The sequence below is a fragment of the Zingiber officinale genome, chromosome 1B (genome assembly GCF_018446385.1).
Source record: "Zingiber officinale cultivar Zhangliang chromosome 1B, Zo_v1.1, whole genome shotgun sequence".
In the NCBI taxonomy this organism is placed as follows: domain Eukaryota; kingdom Viridiplantae; phylum Streptophyta; class Magnoliopsida; order Zingiberales; family Zingiberaceae; genus Zingiber; species Zingiber officinale.
The window spans coordinates 169,449,957-169,475,589 of record NC_055986.1 but is presented as its reverse complement, the minus strand read 5'-3'; the positions used below and the strand labels follow the sequence as shown (position 1 = coordinate 169,475,589).

The 25,633-nt window shown below is 38.8% G+C and overlaps 3 protein-coding genes and 1 pseudogene across 3 annotated transcripts; 2 read left to right on the top strand and 2 right to left on the bottom strand.

The window, feature by feature from the left end:
* Positions 1–1,054: 1,054 nt before the first annotated feature.
* Positions 1,055–7,056, top strand: LOC121991504 (E3 ubiquitin-protein ligase RGLG2-like). Its single transcript, XM_042545498.1, has 11 exons — positions 1,055–1,467; positions 4,333–4,417; positions 4,509–4,649; positions 4,730–4,843; positions 4,930–5,027; positions 5,472–5,551; positions 5,716–5,821; positions 5,893–6,020; positions 6,119–6,308; positions 6,434–6,490; positions 6,788–7,056. The coding sequence occupies exons 1-11, from the start codon at positions 1,147–1,149 to the stop codon at positions 6,866–6,868; spliced, it is 1,401 nt and encodes a 466-aa protein (XP_042401432.1). The 5' UTR covers positions 1,055–1,146; the 3' UTR covers positions 6,869–7,056.
* Positions 7,057–7,386: 330 nt separating this feature from the next.
* LOC122020413 (photosystem II core complex proteins psbY, chloroplastic-like) lies at positions 7,387–8,071 on the top strand. Its single transcript, XM_042578369.1, has one exon. The coding sequence runs from the start codon at positions 7,464–7,466 to the stop codon at positions 8,013–8,015; it is 552 nt and encodes a 183-aa protein (XP_042434303.1). The 5' UTR covers positions 7,387–7,463; the 3' UTR covers positions 8,016–8,071.
* Positions 8,072–8,339: 268 nt separating this feature from the next.
* Positions 8,340–11,000, bottom strand: LOC122045031 (annotated as a pseudogene).
* A 6,343-nt stretch (positions 11,001–17,343) lies between these two features.
* Positions 17,344–25,627, bottom strand: LOC121991495 (basic leucine zipper and W2 domain-containing protein 1-like). The gene is made up of 8 exons (XM_042545490.1): positions 25,507–25,627; positions 25,076–25,102; positions 24,435–24,540; positions 21,859–21,927; positions 19,604–20,097; positions 18,907–19,168; positions 18,069–18,277; positions 17,344–17,582 (listed from the first exon to the last, which is right to left on the bottom strand). The coding sequence occupies exons 1-8, from the start codon at positions 25,509–25,511 to the stop codon at positions 17,516–17,518; spliced, it is 1,239 nt and encodes a 412-aa protein (XP_042401424.1). The 5' UTR covers positions 25,512–25,627; the 3' UTR covers positions 17,344–17,515.
* Positions 25,628–25,633: the final 6 nt, after the last annotated feature.

Below are 25,633 nucleotides of genomic sequence, written 5' to 3'. Positions count from 1 at the left end.
ATGCCTAGACCCCCCCTTTATATAGGGCTCTTGTAGTGTGTGTGCACGCTTCTTAAAGCGGGTACACTTTCCCAAGCTTTTCCTGAGAAGGCATGTTAGTAAAATGTCTCTGACACAGTACCTTAACGGGCCGAGCATATATCTGAAGTGACAGTGAAAGCTTCTGTTGTACGATCCTCTGTCTGACCATGCCACCTATCAGCGACACTAGCTCCCAAAAGGACGTATAGGATATCCCACTGTCTGCTGTTTGATCGAACGGAATGGCCGCTTGACTATAATTATGCTATCCCTTTGCTATCTACTGCCACGCTGAGCAAGATAGCTGTTTAGCTAAAAGTCTGTTGTCGCGTCGAGCGGGAGAGTCGCTCGGCCAGAAATCCGCTGTCCTGATCTGTCACTGGGCCAAGAGAAGGCCACTCGACAGGAAGCTCACTGTCCGCATGCTCGACTGATGTGGAGTCTGCTGTTAGGTTGAACGGGAGAACCGCTCTGCTCGATTTCTATGTGTCCCTTGAGCGTCAGTTTGATTACTCCCTGTGCCCAAGATGATGGGTCGGTGCTCAACTCCCCGATCGACGTATAACTCGTCCGATCGATCATCTATTGACCATCTTAACTTTGACCTTCACGTGACGACAGGATGGGACCCCACCTAATTATTACATCAATTATTATTATTATTATTATTATTATAAAGGAGTCACTATTCATAGTTCTTCCCATTAAAATAGTTGCTTTTGCTAAAAGTTTTTTTTTTTATATTTTACTCAGATTAATTATAAATTATGACTCCTCCTTTGTCCTTATCTAATTAATCTTCTTAATTTAATTTAATTTGGAAATAATCCAATTCACTCTTTCATTACCACTTTTAAATTGACATTTTCTAAAAATTTATAAAAAAAATATATTCAATAAAGTAATTAAAGATATTAGAGAGGGCATTTTAGAAAAGAGATATTTAGGATGAAATTTCTCCTTTTATATTTAGGGAATCGTACTTCCTGAAATATCATTTGCCTCCTTAGAAAAGGTTAGTAGTTAAAGACAAGCTCGTCTGCATCAATCATCCTCTTGCAAAGTTTGCATCTCCGATCCCTCCTCCTCGTAGGCGCCGTCGTAGTTAATGGTGTTGCGAGCCTGATGGGCATTGGGAGCTCGAGATCCCGGAGCAGCAGCGACAGATCGTTCCCGGAACGGAGCTTCTCGAGGGAGCAACCCTACGCTTGGGGGCAGAACAGCTTTCCGGCCCACGACGTATTTTCTGAGACTCAGCCAGCGCCGCCGCCACCGCCTTCATGGGAGCAGAGCTACAACGACAACCCGGCTCCTCCTTTGCACCGGACCGCCGCCGCTACCCGTACGCGACAGCTGCCGCAACCATCGGAGCTGCAGACTTCCGCGAAGCCGAGGCTGGATCGGAGGTATTCGAGGATAAGCGACCAATATAACTCACTTGCGGAGGTAAATTTTGATTTCTGTGAAGATCTACGGAAAGCTTAGTTTATTAGCTACAATTGTTGAGTGTTTAAGCTGGTAGATTTCTTTCATGTATTTAGATTGTGAAGAAGTTTGAATAATCTTTGAAACTAATTAGGATAGCTTTAGTTTGTGGCTTCATTAGCAGATCTTTACTTTCTGAACAACTGAATTTTACGCTAGTCATCTATATAACTATAAACGTTCAACATGTCTCATCTTTTGAGTTCATTTCCTCCCTTTTTACCTTCCTCACTTTTATGTGAAAACAATTTGGCTGAATTCCAAGAGTTCATAATTGACCAGCCTTGAGAAAGGATCACTTCAGCGACTGAATATCATACTGAAACTAGATGTTGGAAAATGGCACTACAAATTATTCCTGTGTAAAAAATTTGTTATTTTTATGTGGTTTACAAATATTGGCGTTGTAAAATCCTTCCCTTATTGAATAAAATCTATCCAATTTATATATAGTATCTAGTTCTCGTGGAATAAGCAAGCAAGTTAATGTTTCTATCAGGTTTTAGAGTCTCATTATTGGAATTCTTTTTCTTTACAATAAAAAAGGGTTTCCCCTAATCAAAGTTGACCAAAGTTATAAAGGACTAATCATTACTATTGCACATCTCTAACACTACTCAAGATCATTAGGAGAAGGAGCATTAGGAAGAAAGAACTAAAATCAAGTGTGCCATCTGCTATTTATAAGAAACAAGGATTGTGGAAAATATATCGTTATTTACATTTGAGCAGTGAGTCCTACATACGTTCTTACTTGAATTAACATGGTAATGGGTATATAGAAATATACAAAACTTGTAATGCATGTAAGATGTAAACCTAATAATTGTAATAATGGAGTTATTAACACTATTTACATTAAAACTTAAATGAACAAAAAAGGTGTATGTAATGATTGAGGAAATTGCTAATGGAGAATCCGACTAGTAAGTCACTTGATTAGAGAACTTCAAGAGACAGATTTAAGATTGATGTAGCAATTTCCTGTTCTATTTATCATGAGGCACTTCTATGAAACCAAACTACATTATGACCTAGTGATTGTAGGCCATACTGTTGGTGCATGTGGAGCCGGCAAGAGGGGGATGAATTTATCTGAAATTACAAAAATACCCTTCTTGATCTTTCAACTAGAGTTAGACAAACACTTAATTAAATTAGAACGAAATAAAAGGAAAATACGAGACAACCAGGTTTACTTGGTTTGTAATCGGAAGATTGCTACTCCGAGACAATGAAAGTTCACTATGATCTCCTTCAACGAGCGAATCCTTGGAGGTGAAGAAGCCTCGTACACACATTGAAGAATAGAAAAGAAAGTATAGAGTATGGAAATAAAAGTACAGAAAATGTTGTTCTAAATGAAGAAGACCGGGCCTCTATTTAAAGCCCACTAGTCAAAAATAGCAAAAAGACCGGGGCTCTATTTAAAGCCCACTAGTCAAAAATAGTCGTTTGTTGACGTGGCATCTCCAAACGCTTGGACTCTCTCTGGGTGCCCCTGGCTGTGCGCTTTATCTACTTGCAACGGCTACTCAACAGTGCAAAGATAACACTTTATCCTTGTCTGGGCGCCTGGACCCTCTCCGAGTGACCGAAGTGCTACTGACGTGGATTCCAATGTCATCAGCAGCAATAGCTCCTCGACGGGGTGCCTGTTTTGATCCCAGGTGGTCCGAGCGCCCGAACCCTCTCCGGGCGCCTTGACTCCGGGCGTCTGGACAAGTCAACACTGATGACTTGTCTGATCTTCCGCTCCAGTTAGTTGGGTGATTCTCCGACCATCCAAAGTTGGGCTCATCCGAACCCAACTCCGGCCTTATCCTCGAGCAGTCTTCCGCTCCGACTTCTCGTCCCTTGGAAACGCTGCGCGCATCCTTCTCGCTCCACCGGCGTATTTTGCCGCAGCTTCTCGTCCTTTAAATACACCGAGCCCGTTGGTTCACTCCTCATGCCATCCTTCTCATCCACCGTGTCTTCCGCCCGACTTCTTGTTCCTAAGTTCCTGTACATTTAGACACAACGATTAAACCCAATAGGACCTAACTTAACCTAGTTGACCATATCAAAACTTACTCGAGTACTTACACATACTCTGTCTTTAGTTTTTGACATACTCTGTCCCTAGTGATTAGCACATTTAACTTTACAATGACAAATTTGCTATTTGGTATTAACCCGCCAGTACTTTCAACAAATGTTGGTACACTTTCATACTGTTGTTAAAAATTTAGCCAGCAGCTAGGATTTCCTGTATGATCTAGATCATTGAAGAAACCCTTGCTGTTAAGAGACTTCTAATTCTTTTGTTAAAGCCTTGAATCTCAACACCGTACCAAGTTCTTACATCATGGTATTGATTTTATTCAAAGCTTTGGGCTTCTTGGTGCTTTTCTGAACACATGCCACAAATGACCTGTCTTCAAGCTTCAGTATTTGTGAAAATTTAAATGTTCCCTCCATTTTCTTTCATCTGTGTCATAGATTTCTTTCCAATTACCAGCACCTTACCTTGACAACCTAAATAGCCATCTATCATTCTTTACAGTCAATCACTTTGTTCTATTGTGCATTTTATGCTTATACTATATCCTGTTAGCAGGGTAGTAACTTTTGACAGTGACTGAATGACTCTTGATGCCTCCCCATTTCAATGAGTTACATGAAGCATAATTTTCTCTGAGAAGTGATATGTAATAGCTTAAGTTACAATAGCTTTTGTATGATGAGTTAACAGATATTAGTTGTATCTGTGACAGATTTTGTTTCAGCATGTTTTCTATTCTTTTCTCTCTATTTAAATAGTTTGAAAATTCCAATTTTCAGGTTACTGAAGCTCTTTCACAAGCAGGTCTTGAGTCATCAAATCTTATTGTCGGGATTGATTTCACAAAGAGCAATGAGTGGACTGGTTATTTTTTGCCTGGGACATTGTCCTTTATTACTTATTTGCTACAAATTGAAATCAACTATGCTGACATAAGATATCATTTGATAATCAGGTAAACGGTCATTTAGAGGTCGCAGTTTGCATCATATTAGTGATTCTCCAAACCCATATGAGCAAGCAATCTCTATTATTGGACAAACCTTATCAGCATTCGATGAGGACAACTTGATCCCATGCTTTGGGTTTGGAGACTGTAAGTTTATCTGATTTGAGGTGCTTTTAAAAGCAATTCTCTTTTCCCCGCTGTGATATTAAATACTTTTATGATTTCAGCATCAACTCATGACCAGGATATATTTAGTTTCTATCCTGACGAGAGACCATGTAATGGATTTTCGGAGGCTCTAGATCGTTATAAAGAACTTGTTCCAAAATTGAAATTAGCTGGTAATTATGCTACATTTACTATTTCTGATGTAAGTGCCGGACAATTTATTCTGGGTTGATTAAACTTCCACCTTAATTTACTCCAGGTCCCACCTCATTTGCTCCAATTATTGAAATGGCAGTGACCATTGTGGAAGAGAGCGGAGGGCAGTACCATGTTCTATTGATAATTGCTGATGGACAGGTATACTTTCTGTAGTGTATGTCATTGTGTTCATGGAAATTTGGGTGGTTGATTCTATCCAGATACAGACGCCTAGAAACAAAATGGAGTCAATGGCATTGCGATGGATTGGACATCAAGTTTGAAGAGTCCTTTTCGTCAGCTCTGGAACTTTCGTGTCTTGTTCTGGCTCTACCCATGGGCTATTTATCTCCTTTCTCACTAATATTGTGCAAATTCTTTCTCTTATGCTAATTCTTGCTTAATATCACATGCATCTCTGATGAATACTTATGATATACTTTCTTAGTTTTAGAAAAAGAATCCATCGTCTTCTCTATTTCTCCGTATTTCTTGTTGCTGCCATGACAAGCTATTCTCTACACTTCTCTTTCTTATAAATCCTTTGTTTGCTGTAGTTCGCTCCACAATCATGTATTTTTTTAATGGGAAATGTCTACGCAGGTTACAAGGAGCGTGGACACTGAATTTGGACAATTGAGTTCCCAAGAACAAAAGACAGTTGAGGCTATTGTGAAAGCTAGGTAAAATTTGCACTTCAAAATTTGCAACTATATAGCACTCCAAAATCCAAATATGATTTTTGATATGTTTTAGTGATGTTGGTTAGTACAAGTACGATTGAGCAGTATGGAAGAGATGGAAAGGGATAACTCCTAACTTATATATCAGGATTCTTTGGTTTCAGTGATTTTCCTTTGTCAATAATTCTGGTTGGAGTTGGAGATGGCCCTTGGGACATGATGAAAGAATTTGATGATAACATTCCTGAACGAGCCTTTGACAATTTCCAGGTAAACATTGTTGTATGCCCTCTTATAAATTTACACTAGGTTATTTTATCTTAAGCTGTATTTTTCCCTAGTTTGTAAATTTTACCGAGATAATGTCAAAGAACATGCCTGAAGCTAGAAAAGAGAGCCTATTTGCTCTTGGAGCACTGATGGAAATACCTTCACAATATAAAGCAACACTTGAACTCGGAATTTTAGGGTACAGATTTGAAGTGTCTTTCAGTTTTCTTCCTACTCATAGTACAGAACTGCATATTGCTGAACCATGTTCTCTTCTATCTTATTGGTCTGGAACAGTCGTCGGACTGCAAAGTCACCAGAAAGGGTCCCTCTTCCTCCACCAATCGGAGGGTATGCAGCCTCTGTCGGATCAAACAGTTTTAAATCAACCAGTTTCAAGCGAACTGAACCTACATACTCGAGCTACGAGACGTCAACTGTTTCTAATGCAACTCCTTCTGCACCAAGTTCTTCTTACGATAATCATGTACGCTCTCTCATTCCTTGTATGCACTTCATATTGTGTGATATAATATCTTTCTATTGTTCACTGTGATTCTCAGCTGTTTCTACTTCCCGCTGCTTACAAAATTACTTCATTCCCTTTCGCAGCTTTGTCCAATTTGCCTTACAAATCCGAAAGATATGGCTTTTGGTTGTGGGCACCAGGTGAAGTTTCCATTAACTGTCTGATTTTAGTTTTGCTCTGCGGTAGTCGTAATATTTCAGAATATCTTGAGCTACTAACATTTTCAGTTGGGTTAGTATCAGAATCTATCCTATGCTTTGATTTTCTATTAACTTATTGTTTGTACTGAATTATGCTAAAATCCGGTTCTAAGATCCATTTTGCACTTTAGAGAGATGATATATTTTGGAAGTTATCACTGTTTTTTTTTCCTGATCAAACATGGAAACTTTTTGATACAATTGACATGTTCTTGCTCCAATTTTGTCTCCTACCAGACGTGCTGCGAGTGTGGTCCTAGTCTTGAGACGTGCCCGATCTGCCGGACTCAAATCACTACCCGAATAAAGCTCTACTGAGGCGGCATTGTTTAAGACACTCCATGCCGCAACCAGAGCGCAAGATAATGATCATTCCATAAATCGAACTCTTTCCTTCTGGTCTATTTAGTTCTTTCTTAGATTCAAAAGTACTGTAATCTATTCTTGGTGGTACTGATTTAAGCTTCTGTACATAGAACCTAGCTAGTCCTCGATTTTTCGTTCAAGTCGATCATCTCTCTCTGCATAGCTCGCTTGCAACCAAGAGAGCCATGTGGCATCTCATATCATGAACGGATCATGCGTCGAATTCTATAAAATTGATTCGAATCTTTTAAGAAAATAATTTTATAAGCTTTACGATTCATTAAACTATCTAAGGAATTAATTTTAGGTTAGATATAAAAAATAGCACCTATCTTGTTTTGGCTAATTAATTTTGTGAGTGATTGAAAAGAACCTCTGTTGATAAGGAGCAGTGGGGAAGAGGTAGGTAACATGAGGTCCGTATCGCCCCAAGAGGATAAGAAGAGAACCTCTATCACATCCTTTAATTATAAACTCTCACTTGCTTCAAACTGCCCACGCGACTAACGAAGAAGAGGAGGAAGAGGAGGAGTTGGCTCTGTTTCTCATGGCCGCCACCATTGCCACCATGTCCCTTGTCAAGCCCCAAACCATGGCCACCGCCTCCCGCATCAAGCCTACCATCCGCAGCAAGCCCGTCTCCATCCCACTCCCCACCATAACCGCACCACCGACGGCTTCCATCATCGCCGGCGCCGTCTTCTCCTCCCTGAGCCTCTCCGACGCCGCCTTCGCCGCCCAACGGCTGGCCGATCTGGCGGAGAGCAGCGACAACCGGGGCCTCGCGCTGCTGCTCCCCATCGTGCCCGCCCTCGCCTGGGTGCTCTACAACATCCTACCGCCGGCGCTCAACCAGCTCAACCGGATGAGGAGCGATAAGGGGGTGGTCGTCGGGCTCGGTATCAGCGCTGCCGCCGCGGGGATGATGGCGGCGCCGCTCAGCGCCTCGGCGGGTGAGGTGGCGATGATGGCCGATGCGGCGGCCGGAGATAACAGAGGGCTGCTGCTGCTGTTTGTGGTGGCACCCGCGATTGCGTGGGTCTTGTATAACATCTTGCAGCCGGCGTTGAACCAGCTCAATCGGATGCGATCTGAGTAATCTGTCAGCTTATATTTGCAATTGTAGGTTTAATAATTAAAACGTGTGTTTGTTCATACTGCCCAAATTCATCACTTTCTTCTTCTTTTGTTTTTTCCTACTTCAAACAATATGATCCCTTCCGTGATCATTTAAGACAATACAAATATATTAAGAGACTTCAACATTAATAAAAATTGGAAAAAAAGTTAACATGACTAAGGATGAGCATTTAATTAATTCTATCTATAAATTAATTTAATTAATCAAAAATTAATTTAATATTAACTAATTAAATTAAAATTTAACTAAAATTAAATTAAAAATCCATTATTTCAATTAACACTAAATTACCTGAATTTATTTAAAAATAATAAAAAATTATATAAAATTAATACGAAATTAACTGAATACTCGCATAGTATAGCTTGTACCCTATCAACTGATAATGAGAGAATGAAATCGGGATAAATACCAGTCCCTAGTATGGGTAAAAAGATACATATTGAAACAAATAATTCTCGTGGTCTAGAATTCAAAAAATTAGAATTTGTAACATGAAATAACTTGTATCCATAGAACATCTGACGTAACATAGATAATAAATAAATAGGAGTTAATATCATTCCTATTGCCATTTCGAAAGTAATTAGTATTTTTGACATTAAAAGAAATCTTTTACTAGTAATTATTTCAAAAAAAAATTAATGATTCTACAATAAAACCACTCATTCCCGGTTCCCAGCAATGCAAAAGAAGCCATTGAAAAATTATTGAACATGGTAAAAAGTTTTGGCATTGGGATCGATACTGTCGCGATAAACAAGACCCATTCTATTATAAGTCGTTCCCGTCAAGAAAAAAAATACAGCACTAATAAATCCATGAGAGAGTTTGTAAAATAGCACCATTGAGCTCGATTCCAGTTATGAAACCAATTCCTATAAATGTAAAACCCATGTGAGATACAGAAAAATAAGGGTGTGTTTGATTTGTCCCATTTTCAATTTCATTTTTTGAAAAACGCACGTTTTTCGTTTTTTTAGAAAATGACTTTTCCGTGTTTTTCGTTTTCTTAGAAAACTCTCTCTCATTTTCTTAAAAATGAACGTGGAAAACGCAAACCAAACGCGTTTTCCATTTTCTCAGAAAATGAAAACAGAAAACAGCGTGGAAAACGCAACCCAAACACCCCCTAAGCTATTCTCTTTTTCAAATTCCGTTGACCGAGAGAGGTCGAAGCTGCATAGATTATTTGAATAATTCCTATTATTACCAACCAAGGAGAAAATATGGAATGAGCGTGGAATAATAATTCCATATTGATTCGAATAAGTTCATATGCTCCCAGAAATTGATCCTTATGATCGAAGTTATATACTCTATAACATAGGACTTATACACACAAGCAACGGAGAGCATACAAGGGCTTTGGAATATTATTTCCGGGCACTGAAATGAAACTTATTCTTACCACAAGCTTTTAATAATATGACCGTGATCTGTCATTACGTGCGACTATCTCTACTATAGAAAGAAGAAAAAAAGATTCAATTAACTAGTAAATACTAGAATGAAATAGGTTTTCTATATATGCATCGTCTAAAGCAACGATTTTTATTAGCTGTAGCAAGTAAAGAGACTTCACGAGAACCAAAATTAAGAAGAAATGGATAAAGCCTATATACTCCATGGATAAAGGATTGAATTGATAGAGAAAGCACCGTAAAGATCAATTAGCAAGCTATTTGGTTGATAGAGTTAAGAACTGCTTTGCTTACTTATCCCGTGATACAGGATAAAAGTTAGGAATCAAATTATGTAATAGAGTTGATCCACTAAGGTATTGAGCAACGGTGTAGCATCAGATCCCAAAGATCGTAAGTTCTTTTTTCTTATATTATATTAGGATATTAGGGAGGAAAGTCTTTTTAAAAAATTCTATATCTATATTATATAAATTCCATATATACAATCGAGATAGTTACCTTTCAGAGAATTCTAACACTATATTTTAACACTATTATATATAGGATATAGGGTCGATCCATACTTCATTCCTCTAAGGTGGGAGAAAAGATAAAACTTTTTATTGATTAAAAAATTAGAGTTTTAAACTTTGATTAACTTCTTTTGACTAACCCAACAAAAATGGGATACTTTTATGATAATATGACAAATTTAATTCAATTAACATATTAACATAAGGTAAATTTGTTGGATATTGGGGCCTAAATGGACCAATACGATTTTGAGGAGGAAAAATCGGAAGCCATCAATTGTTGAAAGTCATAATTGACTTCAAAATTGAAATCTACGTTTCGCGTAGATAGATTTAGACTATTAATTTGCTCAAAACCGATTAAGGGTGAATGAGAAATTAATGTTCAAAGTCGGCCCAAAATAACGTTGGTTATTCATTAAGGAAATGCAAGGGAGAATAGTCCCACATCGGAAATTTCCGATGTGCATTCCTTACTTATTAATGATGTTGAGTTATTGGAGTTAACTCAGAAAAGTACCAGGTACTCTCTGCTCAGGGGCGAGCAGGTGCTCGCACCTGTGAGCCCGCCACCCGCCACGTGAGCACGTGCGCAATGGGCGCTTTGTAGGCGCACTTTGCACTTCGCATCGTCGCGAGGAGCCTCTTCCTTCTGTATAAATAGAACCCTCCAGATTGGAATCATATCACTCAACTTAATCTTCTCTTCCTCAAGTATTCACTCACTCATCTTGTGCATTCAAGAGTCCAAGAAGCCTACGAGAAGGTTCGCTGGTCTCGGAAGTCGGAGTGCTACGATTCCGAGACGATTGTCGTCGTTGTATCTTGGGAACGAATTGCAACAATCCGTTAAGCACCGTAGCGGAGCAATATCGTTTACGGAGATAGTGTCGAACACTAGCCTCGACGATCAGTTTGCATACTCCGGAATTTACCGGAAACAACAGTCGTAAACGATAGTCCGTACAAACTGATATGGCTACCAACGACGTTCCAACCGCCATTCCGATCGCTGTTCCGACGGCCGTTCCGACAGCCGTTCCGACATCCATTCCGCACGGAGAAAAGCCGGAGAAATTCACCGGAGCCGACTTCAAAAGATGGCAGCAGAAGATGCTGTTCTACTTAACAACGCTAAACCTTGTACGGTTTTTGCGTGAAGACCCGCCAGTCGCTACGGACGGTAGCAAGGCTGCTTGCGATACGTGGACGCACGGAGATTTTCTGTGTCGCAACTACATTCTCAACGCCTTGGACAACACGTTGTATAACGTGTATTGTTCATTGGAGACAGCGAAATCTTTGTGGGAATCGCTTGAGAAGAAATACAAGACCGAAAATGCCGGACTGAAGAAATTCATCGTCGGCCGGTTTCTGGATTTCAAGATGGTGGACTCAAAGAGCGTCTCATCTCAAGTCCAAGATATGTAATTAATACTGCATGATCTGGACGCCGAATGAATGAAGCTGAACGAGTCATTCGCAGTTGCTGCGGTAATTGAGAAGCTTCCTCCGTCATGGAAGGATTTCAAGAATTACCTAAAGCACAAGCAAAAGGAGATAGGGCTGCAAGACCTGATCCTGAGGCTACGAATAGAGGAGGATAATCGAAAGTTATCCGACTGCAGAGGAACCAAGCGGACTATAGACGATATGTCCAACCTGGTCGAGCCGAACGCTAAAAAGTCGAAACAGTTCAAGAAGAAGGCACAAGCGAAGAAGTTCAAGGGATCCTGCTACAATTGTGGAAAGGCAGGACACCTGTCCAAGGACTGCAAACGCCCGAAGAAGCCAACCAAGGGCAAAGGATCTGCGAACCACGCCGCAACCTCTCTTGAGGACTTGGATCTCACTGCGGTTGTATTTGAAGCCAACTTGGTGGATACCAACCCGAAGCAGTGGTTCATTGATACTGGAGCAACTCGTCATATCTGTTCCGATAAGGCGATGTTCTCCAAGTATACTCCGATAAATGGCAGGAAGCTCTATATGGGTAATTCCACGACGTCGCCAATTGTCGGACTCGGAAAAGTTGTTCTGAAGATGACGTCCGGAAAGGAGCTAACACTCATTGATGTACTCCATGTTCCCGACATCAGTAAGAACCTAGTTTCTGGAGCGGCACTAGTTAAGGCCGGATTTAGGCTAGTGTTCCAGTCAGACAACTTTGTACTTACGAAGAATAATATCTTCGTAGGAAAGGGGTACCTAGAAAAGGGTCTATTCAAAATGGTTGTAATGCCTGTACTCCGAAATATTGATGGTAATAAAATAAATGCTTCCAGCTATGTTGTTGAGTGTTTTAATTTGTGGCATGATCGACTCGGACATGTGCATAATAATACTCTTAAACGTCTCGTCAAATTAAATTTATTACCAAACGTCAATGTTGACGGAACACACAAATGTGAAGTGTGCGTGGAAGCAAAAATGACGAAACTACCTTTTCATTCGGTGGAAAGGTCAACGACTCCTCTAGAGTTAATACATAGTGATCTGCGACTTGAAATTTGTGCAAACTAGAGGAGGTAAAAGTATTTTATTACTTTTATCGATGACTGCACAAGTTCTTATGTCTTTCTTTTAAGAAGTAAAACGAAGCCCTAGAGGCATTTAGAACTTATAAAGCGAAGTTGAAAATCAACTTGACAAACGAATTAAAATAATTAGTAGCGATAGAGGTGGAGAATATGGTGCACCGTTTAATGAATTTTGTTCAGATCCGGCATTATTCATCAAACAACGGCACCTTACTCACCTCAATCGAACGGTGTTCCGAACGTAAAAATCGGACACTAAAAGAGATGATGAATGCCTTGTTGATAAATTCAGCTTACCTCAAAACTTGTGGGAGGAATTATCGGCAAATCACATTCTCAACAAAATCCCTCATAAGAAAAGTGATAAAACTCCTTATGAACTATGGAAAGGCCGCGAGCCATCGTACAATACCGAAAGTGTGGGGTGCTTGGCAAAGGTCAAGTACCTAAACCAAAGCAAGTAAAGATCGGACCTAAAACGTTCGATGCGGTATTTGTCGGATATACCCATAATAGTAGTGCATATCGTTTCCTAGTTCACAAATCAGACATTCCTGATATTCATGTGGGAACAACCATAGAATCTCGGAATGCAATATTCTTCAAAACGTATTCCCAAATAAGAAGGAAATGTTGAAAATGATAACAACGGAAGTTCAAACGAGAATGTCGTTACCGAACTTAGCTGTTATAAAAGAACTATTGACGATCAAAACAAAGAGCCACGTCGTAGCAAACGGGCTAGAGTTGAGAAATCGTTCGGGCCAGATTACATGACTTTCATGTCAGAAATGGAACCAAGAACATTAAGTGAGGCTCTCTCTAGTCCCGATGCTCCAATGTGGAAAGAAGCTGTCAATAGTGAGATTGAGTCTATCATGAATAATCATACTTGGGAATTAGTAGACATTCCTTCTGGTAATAAACCATTAGGTTGTAAGTGGATACTAAAACGCAAGTATAAAGCTGATGGATCAATTGACAAGTATAAGGCCAGACTTGTAGCCAAAGGGTACAAGCAAGAGGAAGGCCTTAATTACTTCGACACCTACTCACCGGTGACAAGGATTACGTCCATACGAGTGCTAATAGCCATTGCAGCACTGTATGACCTTGAAATACATCAAATGGATGTTAAGACTGCGTTCTTAAATGGTGAGTTGGAAGAAGAAATTTATATGGAGCAACCCGAAGGGTTCATAGCTCCAAGAAATGAGAAAAAGGTGTGTCGACTTGTTAAGTCGTTGTACGGACTTAAGCAAGCGCCTAAACAATGACACGAAAAATTTGACAAAGTAATGTTGTCAAACGAATTCAGAATAAATGAATGTGACAAATGCATTTATGTCAAAAACACACCTGAAGGCTATGTAATTGTCTGTCTATACGTAGACGACATGCTAATAATGGGCAGTAATCATGATGTAATCATGACTACAAAGAAAATGTTGACCAGAAATTTTGATATGAAAGATATGGGTCAAGCAGATGTTATATTGGGAATTAAAATTCTCAGGACATCAGAAGGGATAGTTTTAACACAATCCCATTATGTAGAATCTGTATTGAAAAAATTCAATGCGTACGATCTCTCTACAGTGAAAACACCTATGGATCTAAGTCAACACTTAGCGAAAAACCATGGTGAGACCATATCGCAGTTGGAATACTCTCGGATAATAGGCAATTTGATGTATCTTACAAACTGCACACGTCCGGATATTGCCTGTACGGTCAACAAGCTGAGTCGTTTCACCAGTAATCCAAACGACGCCCATTGGAAGGCATTGATGCGAGTTCTTAGATATTTGAAATATACTATGAACTATGGATTACATTATGGAAAATATCCCGCTGTGTTGGAGGGATATTGTGATGCTAATTGGATATCAGATACAAAAGATTCCAAATCCACTAGTGGATATGTATTCACGATCGGTGGGGGAGCAGTATCTTGGAAATCCACTAAGCAGACGTGTCTTGGTCAACTATGGAATCCGAGTTTATAGCACTAGACAAAGCAGCTGAGGAAGCTGAATGGCTGCGGAACTTCTTGGAAGATATTCCGAGCTGGGAAAAACCTGTACCTGCCGTACTGATCCACTGTGATAGTCAATCGGCGATTGGAAGGGCACAGAGTAGTATGTATAATGGGAAGTCAAGACATATACGTCGTAGACATAATACCATTAGGCAGTTGATCTCGATGGAGTGATTACAATCGACTATGTTAAGTCCAAAGATAATTTGGCAGATCCTCTTACGAAAGGGTTGAGTCGAGATCAAGTATACTGCTCATCAAGAGGAATGGGATTAAAAATCTACAACTGAAAACGACTGAAGTGGAAAACCCAACCTTGTTGACTGGAGATCCCAAGATCTTGGTTCAATGGGACAACAAAGTTTCAGAAGTTGTGGTTCAGCACAGGAGATAGTTTATCTCTATCCCAATCCTAGGATGAATTTGTGCTGTCCTACCTCATGTAGTGAGGTTAAGCTTATGCTTTTAGTGACTTCTATACCTTATAAGGTGGAGTATGGTAGGATACTCTTTATAGAAGTGTCACCTATGTGAGTGTGAAGACAGGCCGCTTCAATGAAACACTCATGAATCCAAGATGGTGTCCATGGCCAAAACGGAACCAACCATGAGAACCTAAAGTAGGTGAGATAGGTCTCTGTGTGGGTGTTATTGTCTTAGTATACACAAACAGCTGAGCAGTTCAAGACATCATGTTCACTGCGCAGCCTAGTATACTCGAAAGCATTCCACTACGGAAGGTTCAAAGCCACAAGCTACCTCTCCCGATGCAGTGACTTATCGATTGGACTCTTGTAAAGTGTCAGCATGCATACACGCATTACATTAATTTCCATTCATGTGGGGGATTGTTGGATATTGGGGCCTAAATGGACCAATACGATTTTGAGGAGGAAAAATCGGAAGCCATCAATTGTTGAAAGTCGTAATTGACTTCAAAATTGAAATCTACGTTTCGCGTAGATAGATTTAGACTATTAATTTGCTCAAAACCGATTAAGGGTGAATGAGAAATTAATGTTCAAAGTCGGCCCAAAATAACGTTGGTTATTCATTAAGGAAATGCAAGGGAGAATAGTCCCACATCGGAAATTTCCGATGTGCATTCCTTACTTATTAATGATGTTGAGTTATTGGAGTTAACTCAGAAAAGTACCAGGTACTCTCTGCTCAGGGGCGAGCAGGTGCTCGCACCTGTGAGCCCGCCACCCGCCACGTGCGCAATGGGCGCTTTGTAGGCGCACTTTGCACTTTGCACTTTGCACTTTGCACTTTGCACCGTCGCGAGGAGCATTGAGGAGCTTAAATTTATGCTCCAGGTGACATTGCAATGCCTACATGGCACTCGGGTGACGTGTCAGGCTAGTACCTGACATGACAGTGCCTATGTGGCATCCTCGTGGGCAAAGGGAGATGACTGGACAGTTGGTTGGGCGAACGGATGGCAGCCGTTGATCAACGTTGATCAAAGAAGTATGGTGGATCGCTTGTGATGCGATCTAGAGCGTTGGATCACAATGAGTCACGATCTGACGGCTTGGGATGAGACATGATCTGAAGCATCGGATCAATGGATCCAGATCCGATGGCTGATAGATCTGAGGGTCACAACTCTTAGATCTGATGGATGAGATTAAATGGGCTATGTGAAGGGTTATAACTCTTCAGTCCGGACGGCCCAGATTAATCCACCCAAAGGTCACACCCCTCCCTAAAGCCTCTTCCTTCTGTATAAATAGAACCCTCCAGATTAGAATCAAATGACTCAACTTAATCTTCTCTTCCTCAAGTATTCACTCACTCATCTTGTGCATTCAAGAGTCCAAGAAGCCTACGAGAAGGTTCGCTGGTCTCGGAAGTCGGAGTGCTACGATTCCGAGACGATTGTCGTCGTTGTATCTTGGGAACGAATTGCAACAATCCGTTAAGCACCGTAGCGGAGCAATATCGTTTACGGAGATAGTGTCGAACACTAGCCTCGACGATCAGTTTGCATACTCCAGAATTTACCGGAAACAACAAAATTAAGATAGGACGCAAGCAAAAAGAATCGATTGTTGAGCCGTATGAGGTAGGAAACTCTCAAGTACAATTCGAAGGGAAGGAGTTACCTATTCCGATTGGAGAGAACATGCCATTCTACAAGGTGATTCTGAAATTACAGAGGCTTAGTACGATCAAGCTGTTGAGTATTGGAAACAAACTATAGTGCTTAGTTCAGATAATTATATTAAAGCACAAAATTGGTTGAAGATCATGAGGCGTTTTGAATAAGACCACTCCCATTTTTAATTCATTAAAATTAGTTGTTGGATCCATCAATCAAATAAAATAAATCACATTTCTATAAAAAGATCCAATCAAGAGTTTCATTGTATCCATTCTTTATAAAATCATTGTATGGTATTTCATAGGAATAAAACGGTATAGAATAAAACTAATAAAATAAAATAAAACTAATAAAGTTAGTAAAAGAAAGATACAAGATCCAGTGGAATGACTAAATATGGATGGATCTTATTAATCCTAATGAATGATCTTGTGATTTCTAGTAAAGGAATAGAATATTTTATAGAAATAGATTCATATAAGTACTTATACATTCAGATATAAGTGTACTAACCCATCCAACATAGCAGTCAATCTTTCTGACTCAGCTCATCGTCCCCCAATGGACTCTCAACCACCTAACCTAGCTAGCCCAATCATGCACAGCTACAAAGAAACAGTCGAAAGCATTTTTAGCCTTTAAGAAATCTGATGAGAGACATTAATTCAGATAGTTTCGCTTAAAAAATATAGGTTTTATAAATTACAGAACATGTAGTAGATAGTGGTGTGTTTTAAGGATAATAGTATGGCTAGCAGATGAAACGAGTAATGAAACTGTGAAGTGCCCATAAACTACTATTAGTCTGTTCCAAGCAATCACTATTAATCATTCTTCCTCTTCAGCTTCCTCAAGCCAGTTCACAAATGACTCCAGGGCTTTCACAAAAGTTTGCCTGCAAAAATTGTAAGGCCGTTAGAACATTTATAGAAAGTAAATTTGTTGAATGCTGACTGGAATATCAATTTCTATAGAAAAAAAAAATCTATTTTCTCTCAGTCGCTATTTTAATTTTCTATTTTCTCTAGTAGAGGAAGAACATAAGATTAGGGAAGAGAAGCAGGTTGTGGAAGAGGTCAGAAAAAGAATATTATTCAAAGAAAATCCTCATTTCCATCTTCACAAATAAACAAGATTTTATCAAATTCTTCTCATTTCAATCTTGTCAAACAAACAGGATTTAAGAATTTTATTTTCTCATTCTTCCTCATTCATCATCTATATTTTCTACTCATTTACTGCCCAGTGTATTTTTTCCCCCCTTCCATGTTCCCCTACTATATACGACCTGAATTACATCGGCAGAAGAAAAAACACATCCAGTCTCACAAGCATCATTTACATCCAAACAGATGAAAAGGAAGATGAGTTAGTAATGCACCTGCCCTTTGGGTTTGAACCCTTTCGGAACCAAAGGAGAATGGAATCTTCGGCGAGCACGTCCTGCTCATAAAGGGACCTAATAATGTCAGGGAATAACTTCATCAGTTTGGCATCCTCGTAGCACTGGATCTGGACTTTGTACATCAATTCTAGTTCCAGCTTCCCACTAGTACAAAAGGCATTCAGAAGTCCGGACCATGTCTTCACCTGATGAGGTAGAAAATTGGCCCGTGAGCTATCATGGTAAATTAAACTCTGTATTGAATTGCATGAGAATATAAAATAGATCGATAACACAGAAACTAGGTAAAAGATGAAGTCAACCAATATGAGTAAAAGATGGAGTCAACCAATATGACCGTGCCAGGAAAGCAGGAAAATGAAAGGAAAGGTTAGAGCAAACAACATGAAGTAAATGTTTTAACTCCATCCTCTCCTCCTTGGGAAAGAAAATTGAAGACCTACCTGCTACAAACTAAAAATAGAATTTTTTTGGGCAGTCTTATTTTGGGTCTGATTCAATGTACAATAGGTAGATTGGTCACCAGGGTGTGGAGGTTCTGGTTCTAGACTATTATTTATCATGCATGTCCTTAATTTACCAAATGCACGTCCTAAATTTACTCAAATGCATAACCAGATGTATGGCGTTGATCCTGAAGTAACATGAATAGAAAACTTTTGGAGAAAGCATGTAGAAATGAAGAATTGCATTTGCATATTTACACAAATAACTAACACAGAAGGGTCAGAACTTACATCCATGAGAAATCAAAACACGGAAAATGCTAAAGATGATCAAAGCACATGAATAAAATGCTTTTAAAAAAAACTACCTGACGAAGCACAGAATTTGCATTCTGTTGCTGGTTTTTACTAGACCATTGAACAGCATCCATTAGCATATCCCACAAGATACGTACAACTTCAATATCAGGTAAATTGGCATCTTTGACATGCTGTTTTGCAGTTTGTATAACTTCGGAGATATCAGTTTCTTCAGCAATCTGGGTTGTCAGTGCTGTTTTCATTTCCTTCAGTTTCACTTCAAATATTTTCTTCTCGTTATACTCAACCAGAGCTAATAGTCCTTCTTTACTGGGAGTTACAAGAGAGATAAAATCAACAATTTATCAATGGAGATAGGCAAAATGTTGGAAGTTGTTGTAAGGACTTTGCTAACTGGTATGACCTTGAGCTGGAGCATAATACTTGCAATACTATGATAATAGCTTGTAAGACCTTGTGCTAGAGCATAATACTTATAATAGTATGATCATAAGCCATGTGAGCTGTAACAAATTAATTTTTCTTGTCAGCCTTATCCGTATGCTAAGCTTTTTCATGTCAACAAAAGTTGGAAAATCCCACACGTATCATCCATTGCAGATGGTGCAGTAACTCAACTTTTTAAAACCCTAAACATATGTGAAATCACCCAAAAATATACTAAGAATTCACCAGAAAAAAACCTACTAGAAGCTTAGGAATATTCTGAATTATTATGCATCAAGATGAAGAAAATATACTCACGTGAAATGCTCGGAAAAGCATTCTGCAGAGCGCCTGGCAATGGGAAAACAATCAAGGAGTTTATCGTCCATTTTACCTCTCTTCAAAAGCAATATAAGATCATCCAAACTGTTTTCGACCAAATATTCCTTGAAGAAAACTGTAACAAAGGAGAGCACTATTCCCTTGGCAACAAGATTGTCCTTGAGCAATGATTGGAAGACAGTCTCAGGCTGGAGGCCTGATAACTTCTGAGAAAATGCAAGGGCTGTAAATATGGCAAGTTTCTGTCTTTCATTCTCCTCGAAAAGCTCCAAGGATTGAAGGAACTTTTGCATAACATTTTCGAGGTTTTTGATCAAAAAGGGCTTTCTCCGCAAAATTTTCTGAATGTATAGAACTGAAGGCAAGATGGCTTCACGTTTTGGCTGGCAATCTAGAACTGAATAAGGGTGCCTCTCTCCCTCATCAGGTTTTATTGTACCTGGTTGTGTTCGACCACCAGTGAAGACAACCTGAAGCAGTAAAGATCAGTGAAAATATGGAAAAGATAAAACAGAATCCATTGTAATCAGTTTGGTTCTGGTTTCATGTTCCCCTTTTTCCACATTTCTTTGGGGTTATAAAGCATAAATACAGAGTAAATATTACATATTACTACCATGTAGTATTGTATAGAATACACTATAATAAATTTTAAATATGGATTTAATGACCGATATTTTAGAATATATTCTATTAGGATGGGCACTAAAATGTAGATCCAATATATAATATGTACAGCCAGGTTGGTTTTTCTGTTAACAATCCCCACCCAAAGTTTTAGGTCAGTTTTTCGGCTTGGTCAAAGGTAATCAATTTCAAATGGAAAGTAAAGAATATAGAAAGAATGAATACAAAACGTATAACAATAAATTTTAATGTATGCATATAAATTGAGAGATTGTATCCAATGACCAGGGAAGGAGTTGTACTGAGGAAAGAAGATAACTTCCTCGGACTCGCAGATGCAATGGGATGGATAGAATTGATGAAGTCTAATGTTTGGAACGGTCTGCTAGTACCTGTGGAAGTAGTGCAATTGTAGCTACTTTAAGAAGGATTTCCGTCAGACTCTCCAGACAAGATTTTGCTGTTTTAACCAGGTAGATGAATTCCAAGCAAGATATTTTGGGGAAGAAGAGGGAGATGAAAAACGGGAACACATCAAATGGTGAGCTCCAGTTATTGTTTGAGATAAAGTAATAAACTTAATGTTGATGCTTCTATAAACCTTCCTTTAGGAAAGGCTGGAGTGACAGGTTTAATCAGGAATTTGAAAGGAGAGTGTCAACTTAATGTTGATGCTTCAAATGGTGAAAACACATCAAAGGCTGGAGTGTAAACACATTAAACTTATTGTTGATGCTTCAAATGGTGAAAACACATCAAAGGCTGGAGTTTAAACACATCAAATGGTGAGCTCCAGTTATTGTTTGAAATAAAGTAATAAACTTAATGTTGATGCTTCTATAAACCTTCCTTTAGGAAAGGTTGGAGTGACAGGTTTGATCAGGAATTTGAAAGGAGAGTGTAAACTTAATGTTGATGCTTGCTCTAAACCCTCCTTTCCAAAAGGCTGGAGTGAGAGGTTTGATCAGAAATGTAAAAAGAGAGTGTAAACTTAATGTTGATGCTGCTCTAAACCATCCTTTAGGAAAGGCTGGTGTTAGAAGTTTAATCAGAAATGTGGAAGGAGTGTAAAGGAGGCTTCTTCCAAACAATCCCTCCAATATACCCAAGGAATGTGGAGCTCAAAAATATTGAGTTAGGATTGGAAGCTGCAATGACTTTGGGATTTAAGAAGCTAGAGGCTGAGATGGATTGCAGTAAAGTCTCTTAGTGATTGAGGAGCAGCTGCTGCTTGTTGGAGGACTGCTGATAATATTGCGAGCTGTTCAAAAGGGATTGGGAAATAATTCTGATTACACTGCATAAGGAAGAATAATGCTTGTGTTGATTGTTAAGCAAGAGAAGCTTTGTGTAGCCCATTTTGCTATGGGAATGTCTTCAGACAGGAGAATTTTGTAAGGGTTGCTTTGGCATTAAAAATGACTAGGTCAGTTTTACAACCTCCTTTCACCAAGAATAAAGGGCTTAGTTGTTCCATATTACTAAACATGCAAACATAAGGAACAAGATAGACCAACAGAGAAAAGTTGACATAGACTAAGTCGTGTCAGCACAGAAACAATAAGGAAATGTTCTTGGTCAAAGAAAAAATACAAACAAATTACCTCAAAAAATGTGTCGCCATATCTTGAGAAGTTAAGATCTGAAGCCTCAACGTTTTTTACAACAAGTTCCTGGCAGGTGAAGAATTTCAAAATGACAATAAAAACTCTAAGCAAACATGTGTCATTACACAGCAGATTTGTGAGAGTATGACATATGTAAGTGTAAATTTAAACAAGAGAATAAAATTAGATGATTCTAATTGTTGAAATATACTAATATGAATTCTATGGTTAGTGTGTGTTAAACTACAATTTGTATAGTTACATACCTATAGTTGATTTGTAAATCATGATTAGCATAGTTATAGAGCGACTGTTGAGTATAATAAGATAATGCTTCTTAATCAAAGCCTGATTTGTAAATCATGGTCAGCATAGTCATAAAGCTAGTGATGAATAATATATGATAATACTTCTTAAGCAAGCACATAGGCAGAATAAACATTCTTAAATCTCAAAGAAAGAAACGTTGAAAAACTGAATATCAATTATATAACATTCAATTAAACAAAATATACAGGTTCCCTAAGTCATGAACTGTCCCTCAGCAAGTGAAGTGCAGTTTGGTCATAAACTGTTTCAAGATGGCTTCTAGGGTGTGTTTGGTTCAAGTTATCATGCATAACCTTGGTTATGTGATTACCTAGTAATCACATAACTAAGGTTATAGGGAATAAAACATAACTGAATCTAGTTTGGTTCAACCCTAGGTAATGATATAACCTAATTTAACCTTTATTGTAGTACCCCTTGTTTCAATTTGATATTTGATTATTTTTTAGAATAAATTTGGTTAATAATATTAATTAATAAGTTGATAATATATATAATAATTAAATATAATTAATTTATAATTTTCAAATAAACTTATGTATTTTTAAAATATTAAAAACCTAAAGCTTTCCATTTCTTCTTTGATTTTGCCTTTTTTGTCGATTCCAAGCTTTCGTCGCTGCTCCCACCCATGCGATGGTGCCATCTCCTCCCCAAGCCGTCGATCTCGCCTCCTCCGCAAGCCGCCGACTCTGCCTCCTCCACAAATTGTCGGCGCCGTCTCCGTTGTCACTACCCATCATCATGTCCTCTTCATTGTAGGATGTTGTTTGGAGGTGATCGTCGGCGTCGCCTCCTCCGCAAGCCGCCAGCGCCGACGCTGCCACCTCCACAAGCTACCGCTGCTCATCCCATGAAAACAAAAACCTCCTCCACAAGCTACCGCCACCACAGTCTCATCCCACCAAGCTACCGCCGGTGCAAAACAAGTCATCCCTTCGTGCGCCCCTCCCTACCTCCGCTCCTTCCAGGCCTAACGGCTGCCTACCCTCCTTCGCGCGCAGAACTGGGAGGGTCATTTTGGAAAAATTTTGTTGTTAATTCCGGAATGAAGAAAAACCCCTAGGCTTTCCAAGGTAATCGGATTCCCCTTTTTGCTGACGTTTTAGTGGTGTGGCAAACATCCTTCATTCCTAGGAATTGCTGATTACCTAAACCAAACATGGTTTTCGTTGATAACCTTGGATGGATAACCAAGGTTATCAAGGATAGCCCTCAACCAAACGCACCCCTAGAGTATTTGAATTTGACTAATATTTTTTTTCCTTTCTAGACAGGAGCCCTATTTCTCTTACACTGTCATCCTTGAATTTCTTCCCTACCTCTAGTTTTACCATTGCCCAGCCAGAGGAGATTATCCTAAATCAATAATTTCATTTGTATATGTATAATCATAAAATATAGGTAAATTTCCCAAAGGACACATCTAATTGAAATGTTTTCAACATGAGAAGCTAGTTTTAGACATTCCCAAAGTATGTACTTCCCATCACCCATTTTCATTTAGAAGGCCAAAAAAATAAAATATAGTGAATGTTAACTTTGTCTTTTCAGAAATTTTTGAGGATATATACATTGATGTTTTAGACAATATGTGTACCATTGGATTTGAGATCAAGATTATTTTTTTACAGATGTTTAGGTCAATGAAAATGATTTGACCAAACCAAGTTGATGGTATTTCCATGCATGAACCATAAAAGGGTATGGATGTATTCATGATAAAATGTTGATTCCAAATATAGTTTAACTTTTGCACTGTGACATGTTAAGGTTCATCAAAGTGATTTTGGCCAAACTACCTTGGTGGCTCCTATGCATGAGTGGGTTGTTGGAGGCAAGTGGGTAGTTCAACTAAGGAATATTTTGGGATTTAATAAGGGAAGTGTGTCCTTTGGAAATTTCTGAAATCAGGTGCGGAAATTCCAACTTTAGATGTGTTTTTTGAGAATTTTTTCCTTGAATACATCTTTCTTTAGAGTGCATAGAATTCGGACTTGTGTTTCTCATCCAATTATATCCATAACCAATTCAAGCTACAACCACAATTTTTAAGCAGGTTGTCAGCACAGAAGCAAACTGGGTTTTGGTTCCAAATGACAACATATACAAATATAAATGAGAACTCTTAATTCTCTTATAGCTAACAAGCAATTAAAAGCATGATTTTTTTTTTTCAATCTTCATAACATGACTTTGAGAAAAAGGTAACTGATTGTGTAACATTTCCTAATAAAATTTACCAGATCACCAGCATTTTCCAGATATATCAGGACCACTGCATCTGCAAAAGCTGCAGGGTCCAAAGGAGCGGCTATATTCCGTTTGCGGGTCTTTATCCGCGTACCGCTGCATTAGAAAAAGAATGATTATCATAAATTCATAACTTTTGACATTCTAGCCCTCTACTACATCCACCAACTTCATTGTCTAGGTGGGTAATTGGAATCTTAGAACATATTAACAAAACTTGAGGAAACAAACCACCACAGTGTGCAAAGCCAAAGCCGGCAGAAAAAATCTTGGTCGCAATTTCATGTAAAGTTAAAAAAAATGGTTTATCTGAAAAATAGTTTACCATTCTGTAACTGACAACAATACAATGAAAAGAAAGGTCGATAGGTAATTATTATTTGGGTTTTAATTTCTCATCTTTTTTAGGTTAACTCCTGATAAGGTTCTACGCCTTTCATTAAATCTTGATGAATATAATCCTTCCTTTCTCAATCAGAATTTCTCCAAAACCTACAAAATCAAGCGTATGACTGAACCCAATCATCATTTGAAAGCAACAGAGAGCGAATTATGCAACATGACTAAACCACGCAGCAGCATATTTAAGAAAGCTAAAGCAATCTGAATGCAGGGAAGCCGATCAACATACCCTAGAGTGGGTTTCTCCTTCGAGCTGCTGCAAAATATAAAAATAATAAAACAATACGTTAGACAAGTAAAAAAAACAACAACACAGACCTAGGTATGAAAAATAATAAATTGCACCGTGAAATCACAATCCATAAAGCTAACTTAACAAAATCACATTCCGATAAGGCATACAAGTAAAGGAAATTCCGCACAAAATGACAATAAATAAAAAAGCGATTAATCGAGACGCCATGTTCATATTGCGCAAAATCAGATCTACAATAAAATATGGAAGATCTACTGTGCAACGAACAAAAAACCACGATCTAGCTTTCGAGGACCATGAGTTTAATCTCTTTGCATAAATCTCGAGAAGAAAGCAGAAACGACCTTCAAAGGCGACAAATCGAAAGGAAATGAAGAGCACAAAGCACGGAGAAGGAGAGATACCTCATAAACCAAGATAGAGATCCCGCGATAAGGCTTCGATCGGCTAGAGGAGGTGGAAGGGGCGAAAATGATGCTCGTTTCCTATCACAGGACGTGAATAAATACCCAATTCGACGATAGATGCCTT